Source organism: Armigeres subalbatus, chromosome 3 (genome assembly GCF_024139115.2).
Source record: "Armigeres subalbatus isolate Guangzhou_Male chromosome 3, GZ_Asu_2, whole genome shotgun sequence".
Classification (NCBI taxonomy): Eukaryota; Metazoa; Arthropoda; class Insecta; order Diptera; family Culicidae; genus Armigeres; species Armigeres subalbatus.
This window is the reverse complement of record NC_085141.1, coordinates 373,736,074-373,758,247: the sequence shown is the minus strand read 5'-3', so window position 1 is coordinate 373,758,247 and position 22,174 is coordinate 373,736,074. Positions and strand designations below refer to the sequence as shown.

At 37.8% G+C, this 22,174-nt stretch overlaps 1 protein-coding gene across 5 annotated transcripts in view; it reads right to left on the bottom strand.

Annotated features, from left to right (window-relative positions):
- The window catches only part of LOC134226502 (insulin-like growth factor 2 mRNA-binding protein 1), a 319,847-nt gene that overhangs the window by 210,408 nt on the left and 87,265 nt on the right, over positions 1–22,174 (bottom strand). For 2 of the 5 annotated variants that reach the window (XR_009983491.1, XM_062707315.1), the window contains exon 1: positions 3,385–3,578. The exons of 1 other annotated variant lie outside the window; for it this stretch is intronic. Coding sequence is in view for 1 of the 4 variants with exons in the window: in XM_062707315.1 (XP_062563299.1) it covers positions 3,385–3,563 (179 nt within the window). In the remaining 3 variants the exon portion in view is untranslated. Of the gene's footprint in view, positions 1–3,384; positions 3,579–3,695; positions 3,917–22,174 lie in introns of those variants that run through there. 2 more of the 5 variants (XM_062707316.1, XM_062707318.1) reach the window with 2 other exon arrangements.

Below are 22,174 nucleotides of genomic sequence, written 5' to 3'. Positions count from 1 at the left end.
TCGAGCTTCTGCAAATAAATATATTTTTTGTTATAACTTACCCCAGCAACACACATATTGCACATCGATCACAGTAACTTATTTTTGACCGGATTCAGCCGCAATATGGCTACTGCAACAAGATTTAATCAACTTGTGCTGTTTGGATATCGTGTCTATCAAATCATTTTTTTTTTAAATATGTCCAAATTACGTTGAAAACCAGAATGAATTGTAGAGCTGAATTTTGTCTAGTTATGGGCGATGTCATTCCAGTTCTCGAAAACGTATTTTTTACGTACCCTCAAACGTATTACGATGGAAAGTCCATTTCCATTCTCTAATCAGAATGATTTTTGACATTTGCACTAAGTATTACCCCAATGAAGTCTGCCGTATCTTGATTTGGTCGTTACCATTTTCTTTTCAGATACAAATTTCAAAAAAAAAATAAATAAAAATTATTATAAGTTCGATTCAAACATATGTATTTTTTTAAGCTAACTGATATTTATGTTTGTTTTTTGTGTACCCAGTCGAGAGGAGGCTTTCTTGCTTGCTTGCTAGGAAATACATCATCAATCACAAAAAAAACTTCGAATTGTATGAACTTACAGTGAAATCTGTACTACCAAAAAACTAAATTGGATTGATGATAAAATAAATTTGGGCTGCGTAATCAGAACAATAATATCTAAATCTCATTCGAGAATCATTCCAGCTGAAACAAATATTGGGTTTAAAATACTTTATTTTCGTTTTACATGTAACGATATGTTTTCCGACCTATTGACTTTTATCGCAAGATCAAACTTATATTATTATTAAACTAATCCCGAATATATTTGTTTCAAAAGTTCTTAGCTCCCGTATAGAAGATATGGCATAAAAACGCCAAAAGCTTTCCGGAATACATTCGCTGACGTCCACATTATATGTCCGTCAAGAACCACGCGCAAAAGATTCCTCGCATTTTTTATTTTGAGAAAAACATATTTGCAAAATTAATATCAGTGTCAGATCCAAACCTTACTGAAGTATTGCTATTCTAAGTATATTTGGGACAAAATAGGCATTCCTTCATACGTCCGGAGCCACCCTAGGGCTGAAAGTTTTCCTAATAAAGATAAACTAAAACCATTCCTTATTACTTTTTCATTTTAGGGAACATATTCTTATAAATATCAGCGGTAGTTCAAAGCATAGCCGAGATATTGATTTTTAAGTGAAATTAGGGCAAAATGAGCGTTTTGAAGAGGACTGACCAGCACGAAACTCTGTTCAGGCACACCGTTCTGAAATATTTCTAATGCATATGCAGACAGCTTCATAATTTTTGCACCGCAATTTGTGAATAAAGAACTTGAAACAGTATCGATTTCAAAGTGTTGAAGAAAAGTACAAAATGCACCGTGTGTTTGAGGATTAAAATCTTTATTCCTGACGATTATACTGAGGATAAATTTTTCATCCCAGCTCAAAATTGCCTCGATTTTCAACCAATGAATGTTATTTGTAAGCGTGTTGACTGAAGAGGCACCTTTCAATTGGATGATTTCAATCAACGAAATTGAATTTTGGCATATGATTACCAAAACTCAAAACCACCATAATACGCGTTCGGAACAACGCTGACGCCCTTTAAATAATTTTGTAGGTTCCATGGTTTCACCATGCGGAGACCGTCAACAGGCGAAAAGCTGACCGTTAATAAACAATATTATTTGAACGCCAATTTCATCGATTTACTTAAGGAATCTAATCAAAAAGTGCATCTAAGGATGAAATCCAAGATCCCCCCCTCCCCCCCGTTTTCAAGGGTGTTACTATCAATACTGAAGCAACGATCAATGTTTGATACACTAAATTAGTCTAAGTTTGGTAACAAAAGCTTCAAACGTAATGAAAAAAAAACATAGAGAACCAATCTCAGTAGGCTTTTTATGTGGAAAGGTCAACATCAAAGAGCGACTTTTTTTTTAGTAATTTGTGAAATTTTGAATAATACCAAGCCACTTTGTTTTGCTGAAACCCCAACATTTCTCTTAACTTTTCAAAAGGACCTAAGTAACATTTTTTCATGAATTAATTTGAGTGCTGCAATCAAAAGCTTTCATGTTTTTCTGATGATTGCGCTGTTCAAATTAATTCATGAAAAATGTTACTTAGGTCCTTTTGAAAAGTTAAGCGAGATTTCTTGTTCTTCCGAGTTCCAACGAACATATTTTTGATCGAAAGCTTCTAGCTCAAAAATAGACAAATTTATAGTAAAACTGCTTTGATCAATTTCCCCCCAGATGACGGTACCCTTCTACGTCGGTAAAAGCAGCACGTGGTAGCAATTTGCTCCCCTCTATCTTAACCGTGAAAACCATGGCAGTTAGCAGAGATTGTAATACCGTGCGTCGTCGTTGTTAGCATAATTTAGGGGAAAGCGGACAACTGTCAAACTGTGCAAAGACGGTCAATGTTTGTTTTACTACTTCAAATATCACAAAAAGGGGTCTTCCTTAGCCCTAGCGGTCTACCAGCCCAAGGCTGAAATCTCTTAATAAGCCCTAGCGGTAAGTCGCTTGGTTAAAAATCAAGGCTGGGCTAGATTCTTGATCCAGTCGTATGTATATAGGTTATTGTGTACCGCATGGTACACAAGTGCGAAAATGATAGATTGGCTTATAAACCTGGCAGTTAATAAAAATTTGGAGGATGGCAATGTTCCAATGGGGAAAAAGAATTTCACTTAAAATCGAATACACCAAGACTTTAAAACTACGAAAATACGAGAATTATTTTGATCTAATACACTATTTATTATACCATTCGATAGAGGTTGTGTTTTTGATTTTGTTCATTTTCCGTTTCTTTAGAAAATAATGTAAATGCTTGTTTCACAAGAATTTAATACAAAAAATTGTGGATTATGTGGTCAACAAAACTCGCATATCGATTACAATTTTCTGTAAATACATCTGACGAAAACAAACATTGACATATGTATTAGCTGGTGTATATTCTATAAATATGAAATCCATCCCGTGCAAACCCATAAATAAATTTTGAAACATCATGGCAGCGATCGAAAATCGTCTCATTGTTGACAACTCTCCCTTTGTTATAGCAAACAATATGCCTGCCCTGGCTTGGGGGAACGGCTCTTTTGCGCATTTGGACCTTTCTTTTTCCTGGGGCTGCGTCGTGAATTTCACGACACTGCGTTTCACAACCGGGACGTTGTTTCGTGTCATTCACTTATGCACACTCTCACGTCAGACATTCCCCGTGGAACGTACAATTCTAGTTGTGGGACGAAGCAAGGGTGGGATCAGGCCAACAGCAGCAGCAGCAGCAGCTTTGCTCACATTCGTTGTCGTGTGCCTCGTATCAAGATGCGGAGAAGTCATTTACCTTTGACCCGGTTGGGACTCTTCAACTTTATCACTGTCGTAATCGTCATCGGTTCCATCATCACAATCATTCTCGTACACAACTACGTAATCCGATAGTAGCGGCTCGGCTGCTTCTTCAATCTGCGTGACAGCCTCTTCCTGTTGTTCTTCCGTTGGTTCCATAATGTTTGAATCCATTTTTTTGCTGTTTGTACACTGTCCGATCAAATCACCACCAGTGCCCAATTTTCTACTGCTTTCACTGACAATTCACTAGATTTCACTTCCGGTTCCGCTTTTTTCCCCGTTTCCCTTTCAACTGCGTGTTACCTGGATTGCCGCGAAAATTTTTGCTTTCGCTCCGGAGCTTTTTGTCGCGCCGAACTGAACCCGAAAATAAAAACGATACAAAACCAAACAATAATCGTAATTTAGAACTGGCCGAAAACTGGATTTTGCCAACTGCGGACACGCGCGCCTCCCCACGCCGAAATTTTCAGGCAGGTCACAGATCCGCAAAAACCGAAAAACTCAAAAAACCGTGCGTACGAATTTAGACGATCCGAAAGAGATACAACATGGCGACAAGTAAATTTGTGCTCTACTGTTTGGCCTGACAGTCCGGTTTTCCTCCGTCGTCGTCAGGGGTTCGGCCCGCGTTCGGCTGCTCCTTTCGCCAATACATACGAATGCAGGCGGGCAGGCAGGCAGAAGAGTCCTTTTTTCCTAGGACAAACGACGCACATGCGTCCCTTCTTCGAACCGCGCGGTGCCATTGTATTGCCACATCCCTTCCAATACAAGCAGAGCTCTAAACATCAGCAAAGGCAATGCGAGGCAACGAGCTGTCCCACACGATATCGATTTAGAATGCTCCTCGTGGTGCTTCATACTCGTAACGGGACGATTGCTCGCGCGGGTCCTGGTATGGGTCGTAGTAGGCATACGCACACCACCATCCTAGCAGGCCGGGCTACACACGTAGGGGTTGCTAAGCTCGTTAGACGGCTAAACTCTTGAGGTGAGTTGCAAGCGAACAAGCGAGGAAACATCCTTCCCACAGGATAGAGGACGAGGGCGACGGCGACGCAGGCAGGTAGGCTTCCGCATCGTGAGCGGCGAGTTGTTGTAGCTGTAGGTCCCATCGCGGGAACAAGCGCCCTCAGTTTGCTGTGCGGAATGGCAGCGGCGTGTGAAGGCATGCTGGATACGGATTTTGTCTATCTCGTACAATAAAGTTTCACCAAAAGGCTGCCATTTCACTTACGGGTTCTCTGAATACTAAACATGAACTAAACAATGTTGATCGTTTTACTTGAAGCCTTTTTGCACAGTAACTGCTGTTTATTCGAAATATGTTCAAAATTACCATAGGCATACAAATTTGCAAACATTGAACGTTTTTTGTCGGTTAAGAGAGAACATATATTAATTACCTTGCGTAATTAGAAATTCAACTTGCTAATGTTCATTCGATAGTACCGTACCTGTAAATAAAAGATAAAGAAAATTCGTATCTTAGAAATCATTGAGATCAAATTATTTGAATGAGATTTAAAATATTTCACTTGATTTTGTTCTATATTTCAACTTTTCTAGCGACGAAAATTATTGTTTCGCTTTTATCAGTTGTGATCGCACAACGGCCTGAACAATATATTATTCAAATGATCGACGAAAAAGCTCATCAAGATAGCCGCATAACATGTTACAGGACCCAGTGCAAATTCGCGAGAGACATTGGGGAGAATTCAGAAAGAATTTTAAGAGCAATTGTAGAAAATTCGGAATAGAATTTGAAAAAAATATGGGAAGAATTCGGATTTGTAAAGAATTGGAAGTGAATTAGGTAGAGAATTTAAAGATAATTGTAGATTCAGTGGGCTGGACAAGTTGTTCGTATGCCAGAAGAACGTCGAGCGGAGATAATATTCCAGTCCAGTGGAGAAGTACACTTTATTCGACATGATTCATAGAAGAGCTGTAGCCCATCAAGTACCAAGTAAGTGTAGATTAGGAAGGTAATTCAAAAAGAATCTGGAAAAAAATTGGAAATAATTTGAAGAGTATCCGGGAGAGAATTTGGAGAACATTCGGGTGATAATGTGGAGAGAATGCAGGACAGCATTTGGAATGAATTCGGAAAAGCATTTGGGAAGCATTCAGGCGAGAATTTGAGGAAAATTCAGAAGAAAATTTTAAGTGAATGCCGAAGAACATTTAAAAGTATTCGGGAGAGAATTCGAAAGAAAATTTGGAAACAATTCAAAGAGAATTTAACGGCAATTCAAATTTGGGGATAATTTGGAGAGTATCTGGACAAAGATTTTGAACACAATTTACAGACCATATGGAGTCAATTCGAAGGGAATCTGAAGTGAGAATTTGTAGACCATTCGTAGAGAATTTGGGGACAATTTGGAGATAATCTGGACAGAGATTGTTGCCACCGTTCGGAGAGAATTTCAAGACCATTTAGGGAGAATATGGAGACAATTCGGGGAAAATTTTGAGACAATTCGAAGAGATTCTGGAGAGAGTATTTGTAGACTATTCGTGGAAAATTTGGAGAGAATTTAAAGACAATACGGAAAGAAAATTTGACGAGGAAATTTGGAATGAATTAGTAGAGAATTCGGAGATAATTCATAAATAATTAGGAGAATTCAGATATAATTTGGACAGAAAACTTGGAAAGTAATAGGAAAACGCATTGGGGAAAGAACTTGGAGAGAATTTGAGACTATTTGGAGAGCTAACGATGTGAGAATTTTAATAGAATTTAGAAAGAAATTTGGAGAGAAGGCGGACAGAGAATTTGGAAAGAATTTAATAGAGAATTTAGAGTGAATTTATAAAGAATTCGGGAGTGAATTTAAAGGAAGAAAGTTAGAAAAGAATATATGGAGGGAATTTGGATAGAAAATTAGGAAAGTTATTCGAGAGAGATTTTTTCGGAGAGAATTCGGAAAAAGATTTCGAAGATAATTCGGAGAGAATTCGTATGGAGAATATTGAGACGATTCGGAGAACCTAGAGACCATTTTGAATAAATTTGGAAAAAGTTTGGATACAACACACAAAAATAATTTGGAGAGAAGATTCGGAAAGAGTATTTGAAGACAACTTAAAGAGAATTCGGAGAAAGTATTTGGGTAGAATTAGGAAAAAAAAATTTTGGAGATTGGAGAAAAAATCGGATGGAGTTTAAAGAGAAATCGGAAAGAAAATTTTGAGAGACTGAGAGAATTTGGAGAGAATTCAGAAAAATAATTTGAAGAAAATTTGGGGAGAATTTTGGGGAGAGAGAAAGCAGAGAGAATTTGAAGAGAAAAAATGTGGAGTGAATTCAGAGATATAATTGAATAAGGAGGAAGAACGTGATGAGAGGGAAGAAAAATTGAAGAAAATTCTGGAAGATAATTCGGGAAGATAATTGAAGAGAGTTCGAAAAAAAATTGGGAGAGAAAAGTTGGAGACAATTTGCATATAATTCAAATAGAGAATTTGAAGATAATTCAGAGAATGAATTTGGCGAGTGAATTCAGGAAGAATTTTGAAAGAAATTTCAGAAAATTCGGAAGAGAATTTGAAGAAAACATGGAAAGAATTCGGATTTGTAAAGTATTTGAAGAGGATTCGATACGTTGGACAAAATTCGGGAGAGAATTGGGAAAGAGTTCGAGAGAGAAATTGGAGAGAATGTAAACAAGTGTGTGTTTTTTACAATTCGAAAAGATTTTGGAGATAATTCGGTGAGAATTCAAAGATAATTCAAAGAAAATTTGTAGACAGTTCAGAGAGAGCCTAGAGACCATTACGAAAGAACTTGGAGAGAAAATGAAGACAATACGGAAATAATATTCGGATAGAAATATTGTAAAGAACTCGAAGATGTGGAGAACTTTTTTTGAGAACTGATAAAATTTTAAGAAAAATCCGAAAGAGAATTTGTAGAGAATTCGAAAAGAAATATGGTGGGAATTTGGAGAGAAAATCGGAAAAGTAATCGAAGAGATTTTTTTTGAGAGAATTCCGAAAAAGAATTCGGAGATACATCGAAAAGTAAATTTGGAGATAATTCAAAATTCGAATTCAAATAGGATTCGAAGAGAATTTGTAGACAAATTGGAAGTGAATTTGGAGATAATTAAAGATTATTTGAAGAAAGTTTAGAAAGAAGTCAGAGAGAACTTAGAAACCATTTTGTAAGAATTTGGATGCAATGCGGAAAATTTTTTGGAGAGAATTAGGAAAGAAAATATGGAAGGAATTTGGATAAAATTATGAAAGTTAATCGCGAGGGATTTTTTTCTGAGAGATGTCTGAAAAATAATTCCAAGATAATTCGGAGAGGATTCGGATGGAGAATGTGGAAACAATTTGCACACAATTTAGTGAAATAATTTGAAGGCGAATCGAATTGTGCTTCGAGACCCATTTGAATAAATTTGGGAAAAGTTGGGAATTCGGAAAGAAAATGTTGAGGGAATTTGGAAAGAAAATTAGGAATATTTATGGAGAGAGCATTTTTCTGAGAGAATTCGGGGAGAGAGGTGATTTGGAGAAAAAAACTATAGAAAATTGGGAGAGGGTTTGAAGAAGATTCGGAAAAAAATAAGGTTTTGAAGTCAACTTGGAGAGTATTCGGAAAAAGTATTTCGGTACAATTAGGGGCGAATTCTAAGAAAATAGACAATTTGGGAAGAAAACGGAGACAATTTGGAAATAATTCGGAGAAAACATTTGAAGATAGTTCGGAGAAAATTGGAAAAGAGAATCTCAAAGAATTCGAGAAAAGAATTTGGAAATTCTTTTGAGAGGAAACCGAAAGAGAACTTTGAGAGAAATCAGACAGAAAAGTTAAAGAGTTTTCGGAGAGAATAATATAGAATTCTAAGGATGAATTTGGAGAGAATTCGGATAGATAATGTGGTAAGAACTCAAAAAGAGAACTTGGAAAGCGGATTTTGGAAGACATTGGAGAGAATGGGAATGGGGAAAAAATCGGATAGAACTTAACAAAAAATGGAAAGAAAATTTGAAGAGACTAAGAGAATTTAGAGAGAATTCGGCAAGAGAATTTATAAAAAAATCGGAGATAATACAAAGTGGAAGGGGAGAGAGGATGCGGAGAAAGAATTTGAAGAAAATTCAGAGAAATTTTGTAGCGGATTCGAATTTGGAAAGATCTCGTGCATAATTTGGAGAGAGGATTCGGAGTTTGAAGATAATTCTGAGAGAGTATTTGTAGAGAAATTGATGATAATTTGGTTTAAATTTGGAAAACAAAATTGAAGAAAAGGCGTAGGGAAATTGTTGAGAAAATATGGAGAGAATTTCGGAAAAGGAAGTTGGAGAGAATTCGGAAAAGGAAAATTTGAAGAGAATTGAGAAAAAATCTGCAATAATCCGAAAAAAGAATTTGGAAGAGAAGTAAAAAGCAAATTTAGGGAGAAATTGATTAGAGAAGACGTGGAGCGCAGCGAGCGAGCTGGGCAAACCAGGTGCAAAACCGACTTGATGGGCGTGGGGCGTATTCGAGGATGGAGAGATGCGTACTCGAACCGTGTATTGTGGCGTCAAATTGTTGATTCAGTGTTATCTGTTTAGATGTAGACTAAATAAATGAAAAATGAATGATTAGAGAAGATGGAGAGTGTTTGGAGAGAATTGAAATGAATTCAGAGAGAGAATTCGGAAAGAGAATGTTCAGAATGCGGAAAGAGAATTCGAGGAGAATTCACCAAGCGGATTATAAAAGCAAACGAAGAGAATTTGGATAGAATTTAAGGAGAATTCGAAAAGAAAATGTGGAGAGAAAAGTAAGAGAATTTGGAGAGAACTCGTGGAAAAAAATTGGAGAGAATACGAAGAGAGAATTTGGAAAGAATTCGGCTAGAGAGTTTGCAGAGAAATCGGAATGAGAATTTGAAGAGAATTCAGAAAATTAGAAAAAAAGAATCTCAAAGAATTCGAAAAAAGATTTTGGAGAAAATTTGGAGAGAAAACCGAAATAGAAATTTTAGAGAAATTTGACAAAAGAGTTTAAGAGTTTTATGAGAGATTTGTGAAGAATTGTGAGGGAGAATTCGGATCGAGAATGTGGTGAGAACTCAAAACAGAAAATTTGGGGAGAATTGGGAAAGCGGAATTTGAAAGATTTGGGAGAGAATTGGAATAACAAGTTTAGATAGAATTTGAAGAAAAATCAAAGAGAAAATTTGGAAAGGCTGAGAGAATTTGGAGAGAATTTGGCAAGAGAATTTATAAAGAATTCGGAGATAATTTGAAGCGGAAGGAGAGATACAATTTGGAGAGAACTTGGATAAAGAATTTGAAAAAAATTAAGAGGAAATTGGTAGAGGATTCGAATTTGGAAAGATCTCGGGCATAATTTGGAGAGAGGATTTGGAGAGAATTTGATGTGAATTTGAAAGAAAAATTGAAAAAAGTATTGGAGAAAAAGCGTAGAGAAATTGATGGGACAGAATTCAGATGAAGGATTTGAAGAGAATTGAAAAATATTCTAAGAAAACTCGGAAAAAGAATTTGGAGAGGAAGCAAAGAGCGAATTTTGGGAGATGTCGAGTAGAGAAGATGAAAAGTTTTTGGAGAGAATTGTAAGGAATTTGGAGGAAGAATTTGGCAAGAGAATGTGCAGAATTCGGACAGATCATTTGGAGAGATTTCAGAAAGCGAATTATAAAAGAATACGAAGAGAATTGGAAAAGAATTTGTATAGAATTTAGATAGAATTCGGAAAGAATATGTTAAGAGAGTTTGGAGAGAGCTTGTATAAAACATTTGGAGAGAATACGGAGAGAGAATGTTACCGAATGAGGTAACAATATAGTGAACTACTGATTCAACCTAAACAAAAAAACCATCCCATCCAAAAACAAAAACAACTAACACACCCCTGTAGATTTTCCACAACCGGCGAAATAAAAAGTTTGGAGCGAAAAAGCGACAACCCGAGAACTGAACGAAAGGGGCAGCGAAGAAAGACAGAAAAAAGGGTTAATCGAGAAGTCAGTGGCAGAGAGTTGAAGCGTGCAGTTTCTCGCGAGGATTCTCGATATCCAACCTCCGCTCCGTGGTGAAACGTGCTTGCGAACCCGTCGGACCACAATCAAGCCAATACAACGTCTGCGAGTCCAACATCCGCTCCGGGAAACGGGCCTACGAACCCGTCAGACGCCTCCAAGCCACGTGTAAGTTGTCACAACCAACCTCCGCTCCGGGAAACAGGCCAGCGAACCCGTTGGACGCCAAGCAAGCCACCAAAACGTCTTCGAGTCCAACCTCCCCTTCGGGAAACGGGCCTACGAACCCGTCGGACGCCTACAAGCCACGTGTAAATCGACACAACCAACCTCTGCTCCGGGAAACAGGCCAGCGAACCCGTCGTACGCCAACCAAGCCAACGAAAATCTTCGAGTCCAAACGCCACTTCGAACCCGTCGAAAGAACCCAGCCACGTAACGAGCCTACGAACCCATCGGACGCACTAGATATGGCCACGTCTTCGCCGTCGCATGCATCCTGCCCCTCGTTCCGAGACAGCCAGACGAACGCTTCCGGCGACCAACCAAGCGACGCCACGTGTTCGCCGTCAAAGGATATTGTTACAAGAATTTGGGAAGAATTCGGAAGGAGAATTTGAAAAGTAATCGGAATGAGAACTTGAAGAGATATCGGAGAGAAAGGATAGAGATAATTTGCAGAGAATCCGGAGAGGGAAATTCAAGAGAAGTTGAAGAGCACTCGGAGAGTATTTGAATTCGATTGTGATTGTGGTCAAAAGATCATCTTTGTCAAATGTGTAGAGTAGTTGCGGTTGATTTTGAGACAATTTGGAGATCATTTTTGGCATATTTGAAGATCAATTTTTGTGTATTTTGGAAATCAGTTTTGACTAATTTGGAGGGCAGTTTAGGTATAGTAAATTGTATGAATTTTAAAGCAGTTTGGCTAATTTGGAAAGTACTTTTGGATGGTTTGGAGAACAGTCTTGGACAATTTGGAGATATTATTATGTTTAACTTACTAGAGGATTCATTTTGAATAACTTGGAGAGCAGTTGTGGCTTTGTATAACTATTACGTTTATTTGATAGGCTCAAGCGTGCATAACACTTAACGGAGCCTAGATACTTTACGATATTTACAAATATCAACAGTTAGCAAGGAAAAATTACATGGACCAAGATACTCGTGGCGACTTAAGGTTAGGAAATTGCAAAATTTCAGGACGGCCGGGGTTGGGATTTAGGATTGAGGTATTTCAGCTGCTCATCTGGATATTTGACGTCATGAACGGTGTGGCTTAACGTCATGCCCAAAACATCTCTTACTTCCCTGAAGAGTTGATTCGGGCCACAAGGGTATCCAATAGCTGTTTTTTGGAAGTGTCATTTTCCGTGCAATATAAAACTTTGCTATGGACCAAGTTATTCTGTAGAGATATGCGTTTAGTGAACATAAGTCTCACCATCACTCGAATTTCATTAGGAGGCACTGAGGTGAAGCAGAAACAGCTGTATGTTTAGAGTCGTTCTATAGAGATCGATCTTACAATTAATCAATATTGGGATTCCAGGTACATTTAAAATCAAAGCAGACTCTAAGATATTTATAAACCAAAGATTGGTTAATGTCATCTTTCAACAGCTTGACTTTTGTTTAGCTGGGTTTCGCTTCTTAGGAAGCATAACCAACTCAATTCCTATATGTCGGATTATCTAGCATATAGAATGAAATTTTGGAACGGAATCTCTTAACCTGCATACGCCGCTGTTTGTAAATGATAGCATCCTTTTTTTTCTCGAAGTGGAAAGCAAAAACTAGTGAACTCAATTCTCACATCCTCGAGCACAACCCGCCAAGGATATTCCTGTGAAAGGAAACGCGAACTCATCCGTCATAAGTGGGCATTAGATGCCATGTAGAGAACCGAACTTAGAAGAGCGTAGAGCTCTGTGTGTATGCATGCAACTGGGCACGATATGGGTCGTGTGAATAAAGAATAGGCAAAATTTGTGAACGGGACAAGCAATCAATGAACCTTCGGATTCGGATGGATGAGGATGAATTTTGGTTTGTGTCGAAAAGGAAAAACAAATCTTCTGGAAAGTGCGGGTAAATAATAGAATACGGTGTGCTGCGACACACGCACACATTATTCGCAACCACGTTTGTTATTTTGGGATAGATTTTTCTCTCAACGTAGAGCAATTCACGACCCTTCAGTTTGAATAATTGAGAATTAGTCCTCATGTCAAGATAAGTAAACTTTTATTGCTAGCATCTTTGGAACCATAGACAAACAGCAATGCTGTAAGACATATTTCAAGCATAAAAAGGAATTTAAAACATTTTTTGGAACTGTTGAACTATGAACTCTCAAAAAATTTAAAATCTTCTTATGTTGCCTTCGGAAGTGAGGTTTTAAGTTTAACCGAAGATTATAGAATAGCAGATAAAAACCTATCCTTCGGCTCCTCTTGATTCATACTTAATCAGAATTTTCTAGCTTAAAAACATAAGCTAGAATGAGAATCTTATCCCACCCTAAAGTCCACTGAGCCATGGCAAAGTATGGTAGGTTTTGCCCGAGCGGCAAAGAACGTTCACCGTAGGAGCTTCACTCCGATTGTTTTTCCTCGCGAGGACGATTCTGCGCACCATCTCGAGCGTAGTAGCGTAGAGTGGGAAGCCGTTCACCTCGAACCTTGTTGTGCATCCCCATGTTACCAGAATGAAAACGATTAGAACGGAAATATGCTTGCCCCTTCCAGCAGGCAGCATTCTCGCTCTAACTCACTGTGAGCTGATAAGCCACCGCGACGCCATAGGCAATGATCTCAGCGGCCGGCACCGGATGCACGCACGCGGTCATTGCCCCGGTTCGGCTGTCGATTTCTACGAAGCTTCCATCATCATCATCATCATCATCGTCATCATCATTTATTGGAAGATTCGTCCTTGATTTCAAAGGCACAAGAGGTGACTGGAATATGAATTTTTAGTATCAGCAGCAGCACTTCCGATTTCACTTGGCGTGTCGAATGATAACGGTGAAAGTACACGACGTAAGCTTTTTTTTTAAATTACTTACCTAGAGTGATTTTTTCAAAATTTGATTACATTCATCACTTATTATGAAGAAGTGTGGAATACTCAGAATATGCATATTTTTACACAAGTCATTTGTTTATTTGCGGGTTCTGTTAGTATTTCTTAGACATCTTTAGAAAAGGTTTATTAAATGTGAAACCTACTTCGAATTTGAAAATATTCAAGCAAAATTTATTCCATGGTTCATATTCCTTTTTAACTGGATCACATACCTAAAATTGGTACTACCATGTCATAGTTTTTTTTTATCAGTTTAAAAACAGTTAATCGATAAGATACGCAGCCAGCAGCAATCGTAATGTGGAAGCTCTCCTGAAGCATTTCTTGGTTGAACAGGTATTTCATCCACGGCAAGGAGGCTGAAAAGCCCTTCAAGGCGATTTGGATCTCGATGACATAAACATCAGCATTATGGAGGTAGACCATTATGGAGCACACAAACTCAATAACAAATCAACGCAAACCCGCCCCCTGTATTTTGGAGCTTCCGTTCCGTTGTCGGATGTGTGGAGTATATCCTGGCTGGTATCCTTCTTTTAATTAAAAATCTGTTTTTCGTGTTTTCCGTGCGTAACCAGCGATCTGTCGGCTTGGTTTTAATATGGTGCATGCTCCTTGTGGTACATATAATAGAATGTGTAGGGGAGACTGCGTTGGCCGAGTTTTGCTTTCGGAATGTCTGTACTCATTCTGGTTAGACTTTTCGTAAAACGGTTTTCACATTTCTGACATATTTCCACCGATGAAAAAAATTGGAGAAAAATTCATAAACAAACAACCAATGCGGCGAAAAAATTCGGTCAACCAACCCCTGGGCAGGGGTAGGTTTTCCGAGTTTATTCAAATGAGTGAAACACGTCAAATGAATCAGTGGGCAATGTTCTTCTTCTTCTTATTGGCATGACATCCCCACACTGGGACAGAGCCGCTACGCAGCTTAGTGTTCATTAAGCACTTCCACAGTTATTAACTGCGAGGTTTCTAAGCCAAGTTACCATTTTTTCATTCGTATATCATGAGGCTAACACGATGCTACTTTTATGCCCAGGGAAGTCGAGACAATTTCCAATCCGAAAATTGCCTAGACCGGCACCGGGAATCGAACCCAGCCACCCTCGGCATGGTCTTGCTTTGTGGCATGGTCTTACTTTGTAGCCGCGTATCTTACCGCACGGCTAAGGAGGGCCCCTTGGGCAATGTTATAAAGTGGAAAAAGCCTAATTAATCCACCTAGCGGTATTGATGCCTATCTCAAAAGGTTGATAAACTTATAATAATAGTCTAAAATAACACTAAAAGGTGAATAGGACTTATTTTTTCACATTTGTTAGTGTTTAGCATTATATCAAGTTATAAATTTCGTAATCACTATTACTTCAAACATTTTTTAGAAAGCCAAGAATATTTAAACGCATGTAGAAAGCATTTTTTGAAAAAAAAACTTCATACTATTCAAATTACTAATTAGGCCTTCTTTACCATCATTGGCTAATAGGACAGGCACTCTTTCTATTTCGTTCTTTATAAATTTTGACGCTTACTGGCCTTGTTGTTTTCAAATTTCTTTACAGCGAGAAAAAGAGAAAGTAGTCCGTGCAGTGCCCTATAGTAAAAGAGTAGTTTTAGATTACCTAATAACTGTCCCTTAAAACCACAAGTGAGCATTATTGATGAAATTTATTCTATTTAATACTAATTCAAACTACGGACAAAATAAACTCAAATCCTTTTAACGGTTGCGTTTGAGGAGCTAGTGGTAGATAGAAATGGGTGAAAACAATTCGGCCGCAGAACACTAGGCCGATAGTGGTTTGGTCGAATATACCATTCGGCCGAACAAACCATTAGGCCGAAAGTCAGTTATGCTCGGCCAAATGATCTGTTCGACGAAATGGCCTATTCAGCCAAACTGCCTTTTCGGGCGGTATAGATGGGTTTCGGTCTAATGGTTTGTTCGGCCTAGTGGCATTCGGCCAAATAGCTTTCGGCCGCATGAGTTTCAATCAAATCGTGCGTAAAATGAATTAATTTTTTAAACGAAATCTGCAGCACGCGTCTCCAGTTCTTCAACGAAGGACCGTTTCACCGTGGCATCTTCCAGTCGGCGTGTGTTGAACCGACGTCCAACTCTCTCCTCTTGCCGACGAATTCGCGCAATGCGCAGGCATATTTCGCCGATGAGGAGGTGATGATCAGACGCGATTTCGGCACTCCGTTTATTCCGTACATCAAGAAGGCTCCGTTTCCATTTTCGGCTGATGCAGATGTTGTCGATTCGATTTTCGGTAAAGCCGTCACGGGAGACCCACGTGACCTTGTGAACCGGTCGATGAGGGAAGAGCGATCCCCCGATCACCATGTCATTATTACCACAGAATTCTGCGAACAACTCTCCGTTTTCGTTCATTTCTCCGAGACCATGGCGTCCCATAATGCGCTCATGGTTCAAGTTGCCGGATCCATTCTTCGCATTGAAGTCGCCCATACAGATCTTGATATCACCCTTCGGAATTCTATCCAACTCAATGCCGTCGATAGGGGGTTCAGGTATCAGAACGTCGGCTCAGGAGGCACGTTTCCCTCAATTTGGGAGATTTGTGCCATCGCCTTCACTGGCCTTTCTCATCATTTACCTGACGGAAAAGGAAGTGAAAAGGGGAAAGGAAGTGGAAGTGAAGTTGGAAAGGAGAATGGAACCATTTATAGGAAAGCCAATTATGTAGATACACACGCATTCAGCTAGGGACTAAAGAGAGGTGTCACAAAAACACAGAGGACGTAACAATGGACGAACGTCAAAGACGAAACACAGAGTACACTGTGAAAAACGCATAATGCGAATCCATATAGGTGACAATCACAAAGTACATTGTAAAAAAAAACGCATAATGCGAATCCATATATGTGTCAATTTGTTGAAAACTAAGTAAAACACATATTCATAACCCCACTCTTATTTAACCTCACGTTGAGATTGAACAAGAGTAACCGAAGCCGAACGTCAAGGACGAGACACAAAGTACACTGTGAAAAACGCATAATGCGAATCCATAAAGGTAACATACACAAAGTACATTGTAAAAAAAACGCATAATGCGAATCCATATAGGTGACAATTTGTTAAAAAAAAAACTAAATAAAAAAAAATACATTTTCATAACCCCACCTTTATTCAACCTCAAGTTGAGATTAAACAAGAGTAGCTGAAGCCAAACATCAAAGACGAAACACAGATTACACTTTGAAAAACGCATAATACGAATCCATATAGGTGACAAACACAAAGTACATTGTAAAAAAACACGCATAATGCGAATCCATATAGGTGAAAATCTGTTGAAAAACTAAGTAAAAACATATTCATAACCCCACCCTTATTCAACCTCAAGTTGAGATTAAACAAGAGGGGCTGTCCATAAACCACGTAGACTCTTAAAGGGAGGGGAGGGGTTTCGAAAAAGTCTGCGATAGTTTACGAAGGGGGACGGGGGGGTTTACCAAAAGTCTACGTAGACTTTCAATTTTTTTTTTTAACTTTTTATACAGAAGCTTTGTGCGAAGTTAACTCGTTTGATTTTTTAGGATTTCCCGGTTTTTTTTCTACATAAAAATGAATTACACTGAAGTAAAAGTCATGGATTTCACCAGGAAATTCTTCTGTGTTGAGCAGGAAAATTCTCCAAAGTATTCTATAAAAACTTTGTCGACAATACAGGCACTTCTTTGGAAACTATGGAAATTAAATTATGTCGTACTTAAACGTTTTTTTTTTTGGAATTTATAAAGGAAGCATTTTGGAATATCTAAGAAAAAGTCTTTGGAATGCCAAAAAAAAAAATCTTTGGAACTTGTAAAGGGGATTCTCCGAAATTTCCATGAGAAAACCTTCAGAATATCCACTGGAGATTTTCTGGGAAGTCTACGGAAATTTTTTCTTAACTTCGGAAATTCTTCGGAATTTTTGCGAGGAATTCTTTGGACATAGAAGCAAAGTTCTTCGAATTTCCCGTGGATAATACTTCGTAAATTTCTTCGGCAATTCTAATGCAATTTTTTTTCAATTATCGATGGAAAATCTCCGGAATTTCTAAATAAATTGTTGTAAACTTCCACGAGAAATTATTTGAATTCCTCACCAAAAACTGTTTGAGTTTCCACAGCAAAAAATTGTTTGCAGTCTTTGTAAAAAAGCCTTTGTAATTTTCTTGAAAATTTATTCGAATTTTTTACGAGAAATTCGCAAAAATTCTCCATAATATCCACTGAATATTATTCAGAAAATTCCTTGCAAGAAAAAAATTGCGAGATGCATTTAAAAAACCCTGATTATTCCACCTAGTGGTGTTGGTGCCTTTCTCGTGCAAAAAAAAATACTAAAAAATACGAGTAAGTGCTTTTTAGCGTGTTTTGCGCATAGAGAACAGTATTTTGATCATAACTCCTGATCCCATTATCCATTCTGACCAATTTTCAATAGCAAACAATGGGACAGGATTCTCAGTCGAATGGAACTTGTTGCAAATAATTTGGCCAATGATAAGTTCCAAAAAGTGTGTCTACAATTTTTTGTCCAAATACACACATACATACATACACACAAACAGACATCACCTCAATTCGTTGAGCTGAGTCGATTGGTATATAACACTATGGATCTCCGAACCTTCTATCAAAAGTTTGGTTTTGGAGTGATCTTATAGCCTTTACGTATACTTAGTATACGATAAAGGCAAAAATATAGTAGGAAACCATTTTAAATTTCCACAGGAAATATATCAGAATGTCCGATTAAACCTAAAAATAATTCTACATTTTAACGGAGAAATACTCGTTTTTTTTTAACGGGGAAATTTTTGGAATTTAGAAGAATATTCTAGGGATTTCAACAGATGATTATTCAGCGGGATATTGCATGAAATTTTCAAGAAAAGCATCGGAATTATCACGGAGAGTTATTTGGAGTAGGGGAAACCGCCAAATGTTGAACGGCTAATTTTGTCGCCTATTGTTGAACTCCCATAAGAAATGCACATGCGTTCAACAATAGGCGAAGAAATTAGCCGTTCAACATTTGGCGAATTACCCTACCTGGAAGCATTCAAGGTTATTAATTGGGAAATTTTTACGAAATCTCCACGCAAAACTTATTGGAATGTAGACTCGACATTCTCGGAATTTCAACTCAAAATTTCTCGAAATTCTGAAAATTCTTCGGTTTTCACAAATTTGAACCGGCCAAAGAGTCGGCGATGGTGGCGCACACCTCTAGGAGGAATCAAATGCAACAGAAATTAAATTGCTTTGCTTTGATATTTGATTTTCGAAGCTATGGACAGAGGATTAAATTTGATTTCCTTTCAAAATGATTTTTTTGTTGGATTTTGTTCAGTTTGATTTAGTTATGTTTAAAATTCGAGTTTTATTGTAATGTTCACATGGAAATGGATTTGAACAGCTGAATTGCTTGAAACGTGGTTGTTTTCCATATTTTCCAATCAAACATGTTTTGTAAAATTTGGAAAAGTCTACGTAGACTTCAAGGGGAGGGGGGAGGGGTTTCAGAAAAGTCTACGAAAGTCCACTAGGGGGGACGGGGGGGGTTGAAAAGGTGAAATTTCGGTCTACGTGGTTTGTGGACAGCCCCAGAGTAGCTGAAGCCGAACGTCAAAGACGAAACACAGAGTACACTGTGAAAAGCGCATAATGCGAATCCATATAGGAGACAAACACAAAGTACATTGTAAAAAAAAAATGCATAATGCGAATCCATATAGGTGGAAGTTTGTTGAACAACTATGTAAAACACATATTCATAACCCCACACTCACGTTGAGATTAAACAAGAGTAGCCAAAGTCGAATGTCAAAGACGAGACACAGAGTACATTGCGAAAAACGCATAATGCGAATCCATATAGGTGACAATTTGTTGAAAACTAAGTTAAACACATATTCATAACCCATCTCTTATTTAACCTCACGTTGAGATTGAACAAGAGTAGCCGAAGCCAAACGTCAAGGACGAGATACAGAGTACACTGTGAAAAAACGCATAATGCGAATCCATATAGGTGACAATTTGTTGAAAACTAAGTTAAACACATATTCATAACCCATCTCTTATTTAACCTCACGTTGAGATTGAACAAGAGTAGCCGAAGCCAAACGTCAAGGACGAGATACAGAGTACACTGTGAAAAAACGCATAATGCGAATCCATATAGGTAACATACACAAAGCATACTGTAAAAAAAACGCATAATGCGAATCCATATAGGTGACAATTTGTTGAAAACTAATTAAAACACATATTCATAACCCCACTCTTATTTAACCTCACGATGAGGTTGAATAAGAGTAGCCGATTATCTCGGAGAAGTAAAAAGTCAACTACGCCATAGCTCCGGTTAGCGCAGCGAGGGCTAAAATACTGTGAAGGGGGCCCTGGTACTTCACAGGCTCCGTTTGCGGTTAGTTCTTATTAGACCCCCCTAACCATTCATTCGTAGGCACGGTAAGCATACAGCCGCATCACACCGAGAATTAGGGGTCACCTGTATGGTGGACTTTTACCACTGGAACAGGCAATCCGTAATGTAATTCTTAGCCAGATAACCAGCTGCCGACACCACACGGCTATCTAGGCTGTTCGTGGAGAGAAGTTGACATTGACTTTACGTCAACTCTCAAAGTGGCCGAACAGCCACCGGAATTCTATCCAACTCAATGCCGTCGATAGGGGGTTAGTGATGCTCTTCGGAAAAGAGGGAGGGTGTAAACGACATTTCCTTCATTCTTGACAAACTTAAAGTGTTAATCTATGCAGATGACATGAAGCTCTTTTTGGAAATAGGGAATAAAAATGACCTCAACATATTCCAGAACGAAATATGGGCACTCTACGAATGGTGCAAAAAAAGAACAGCATCAGATCTCTCAATTGCATTAGGAAACAGGTTGTAGAAAAATGTGATAGAGTTAGGAATTATCTTAGACTAACTAACGTTCATCGACCACTACAACACCATTATTCATAAACCAAATAATATGCTGGGTTTTATAAAACGTTTCTGCTATAACTTTCATGACCCATACACAATTAAAACATTATATATTGCTTACGTAAGGTCGATACTGGAATATTGCATTTTCAATAACACACGAAGAAAGATTAGAATCAGTGCAAAACCAATTCCTATTATTTGCTCTTCGTAAATTAGGTTGGACAACATTCCATTCCATGCATTCCATCATATGAGGCACGCTGCAAGCTTATAAACATTCAATCTTTGAAAGAGCGTCGTGAAACTGCAATGGTTTCATTTATTAACGAAATAGTTTCGCAGCGTATTGATTTAACAAACATTTTATCGAAATTTAATTTGTACATACCATCTCGACAACTGTGTCATCGATATTCATTTTCAATTAATCACCGTCGTACAAATTATGCAAAATTCGGATCAGATGATGACCATCTATAATCAACACTGCGAAACTATTGGCTTTACCATGTCTCGGCAGAACCTATTTTGAAAATATTTTGTCTCAATTCAAAACTTACACATCTAAAATTACATTAAATTGCAAAATTAAACACTACTTAACCAAAATATTTTTAATTCATACACTATAATATCGTATTTATTGCATTAAGAAAATAAAGAAAAACATGTATACAGGTAATCTTCGATATAACGTACCCCCGATATAACGTACACTCGATATAACGTCACTCGATATAGCGTACATTTTTCCCCGTTATAACGTACACTTTGAAAAATAATTTTAATTTTGGTAGTTATTACAAAATAATTTACTAAATTGTTATGATCATTCATGTAGGGATGGCAATATTGTATGGAGTCTAATTTAATCAGCTAGAGGCATTAATTACTGTTTTCCCCACTTTGCACTATCCTCAGAATTTATCCCGAGGCATTGGATGATATTGAGTTAATGATGTTTTACGCATGTCTAGTTGATATTAGTCAAAGTCAGATTTGATGACGAGTTGTTTTCAGGTCTAAGTCAGCTGATGTCGAGTGAAGTAATGGTATTGTAGATCCAAGCTTGAAATGTGTACCAGATTATTTTAAAATTAATCCTAGAGGAAATTCTTGAAGAAGCTCCTAACATAATTTCTGGTGAATTTTGCAGAGGAACTCCTGTAAAAAATTCTAAAATAGTTCCAAAAAGAATCTCCGAATTAATTCTTTAAAAAAATCTGATTGAATTCATGAAGGGATTAAAAGAAACTGAATAAATTTTCAAAACGAATTCGTAAAGTAGTTTCTGGAAGAATATTTTAAGGAATGGTATTTTTGAAGGAACTCTTAAAAGAATCTCCGAAGGAGTTTCCTGAATATATTTGCAAGCAATTCCTAAAGGAATTTAGGAGGGAACTCAAAATAGAATTTGCGAAGAAATTCCTAGATTTCTACAGGAATTCCTTCGGAAATTCCTTCAGGAGCTCCGGCAATTCTTGGAGGGATTCCTTCAAAACAACATCCCGAAATGAATCCAGTAATTCCTTCAAAAATTCTTCCAGGAGTTCTCTCGGAATTTCCCTTAGACATTAGGTCAATACTTTCACATCGTATTCTTTCTTTAATTTCTTTCAAGAAAATCCTAAGACCCCCTTCGGGAACTCCTTGAGCAACACTTT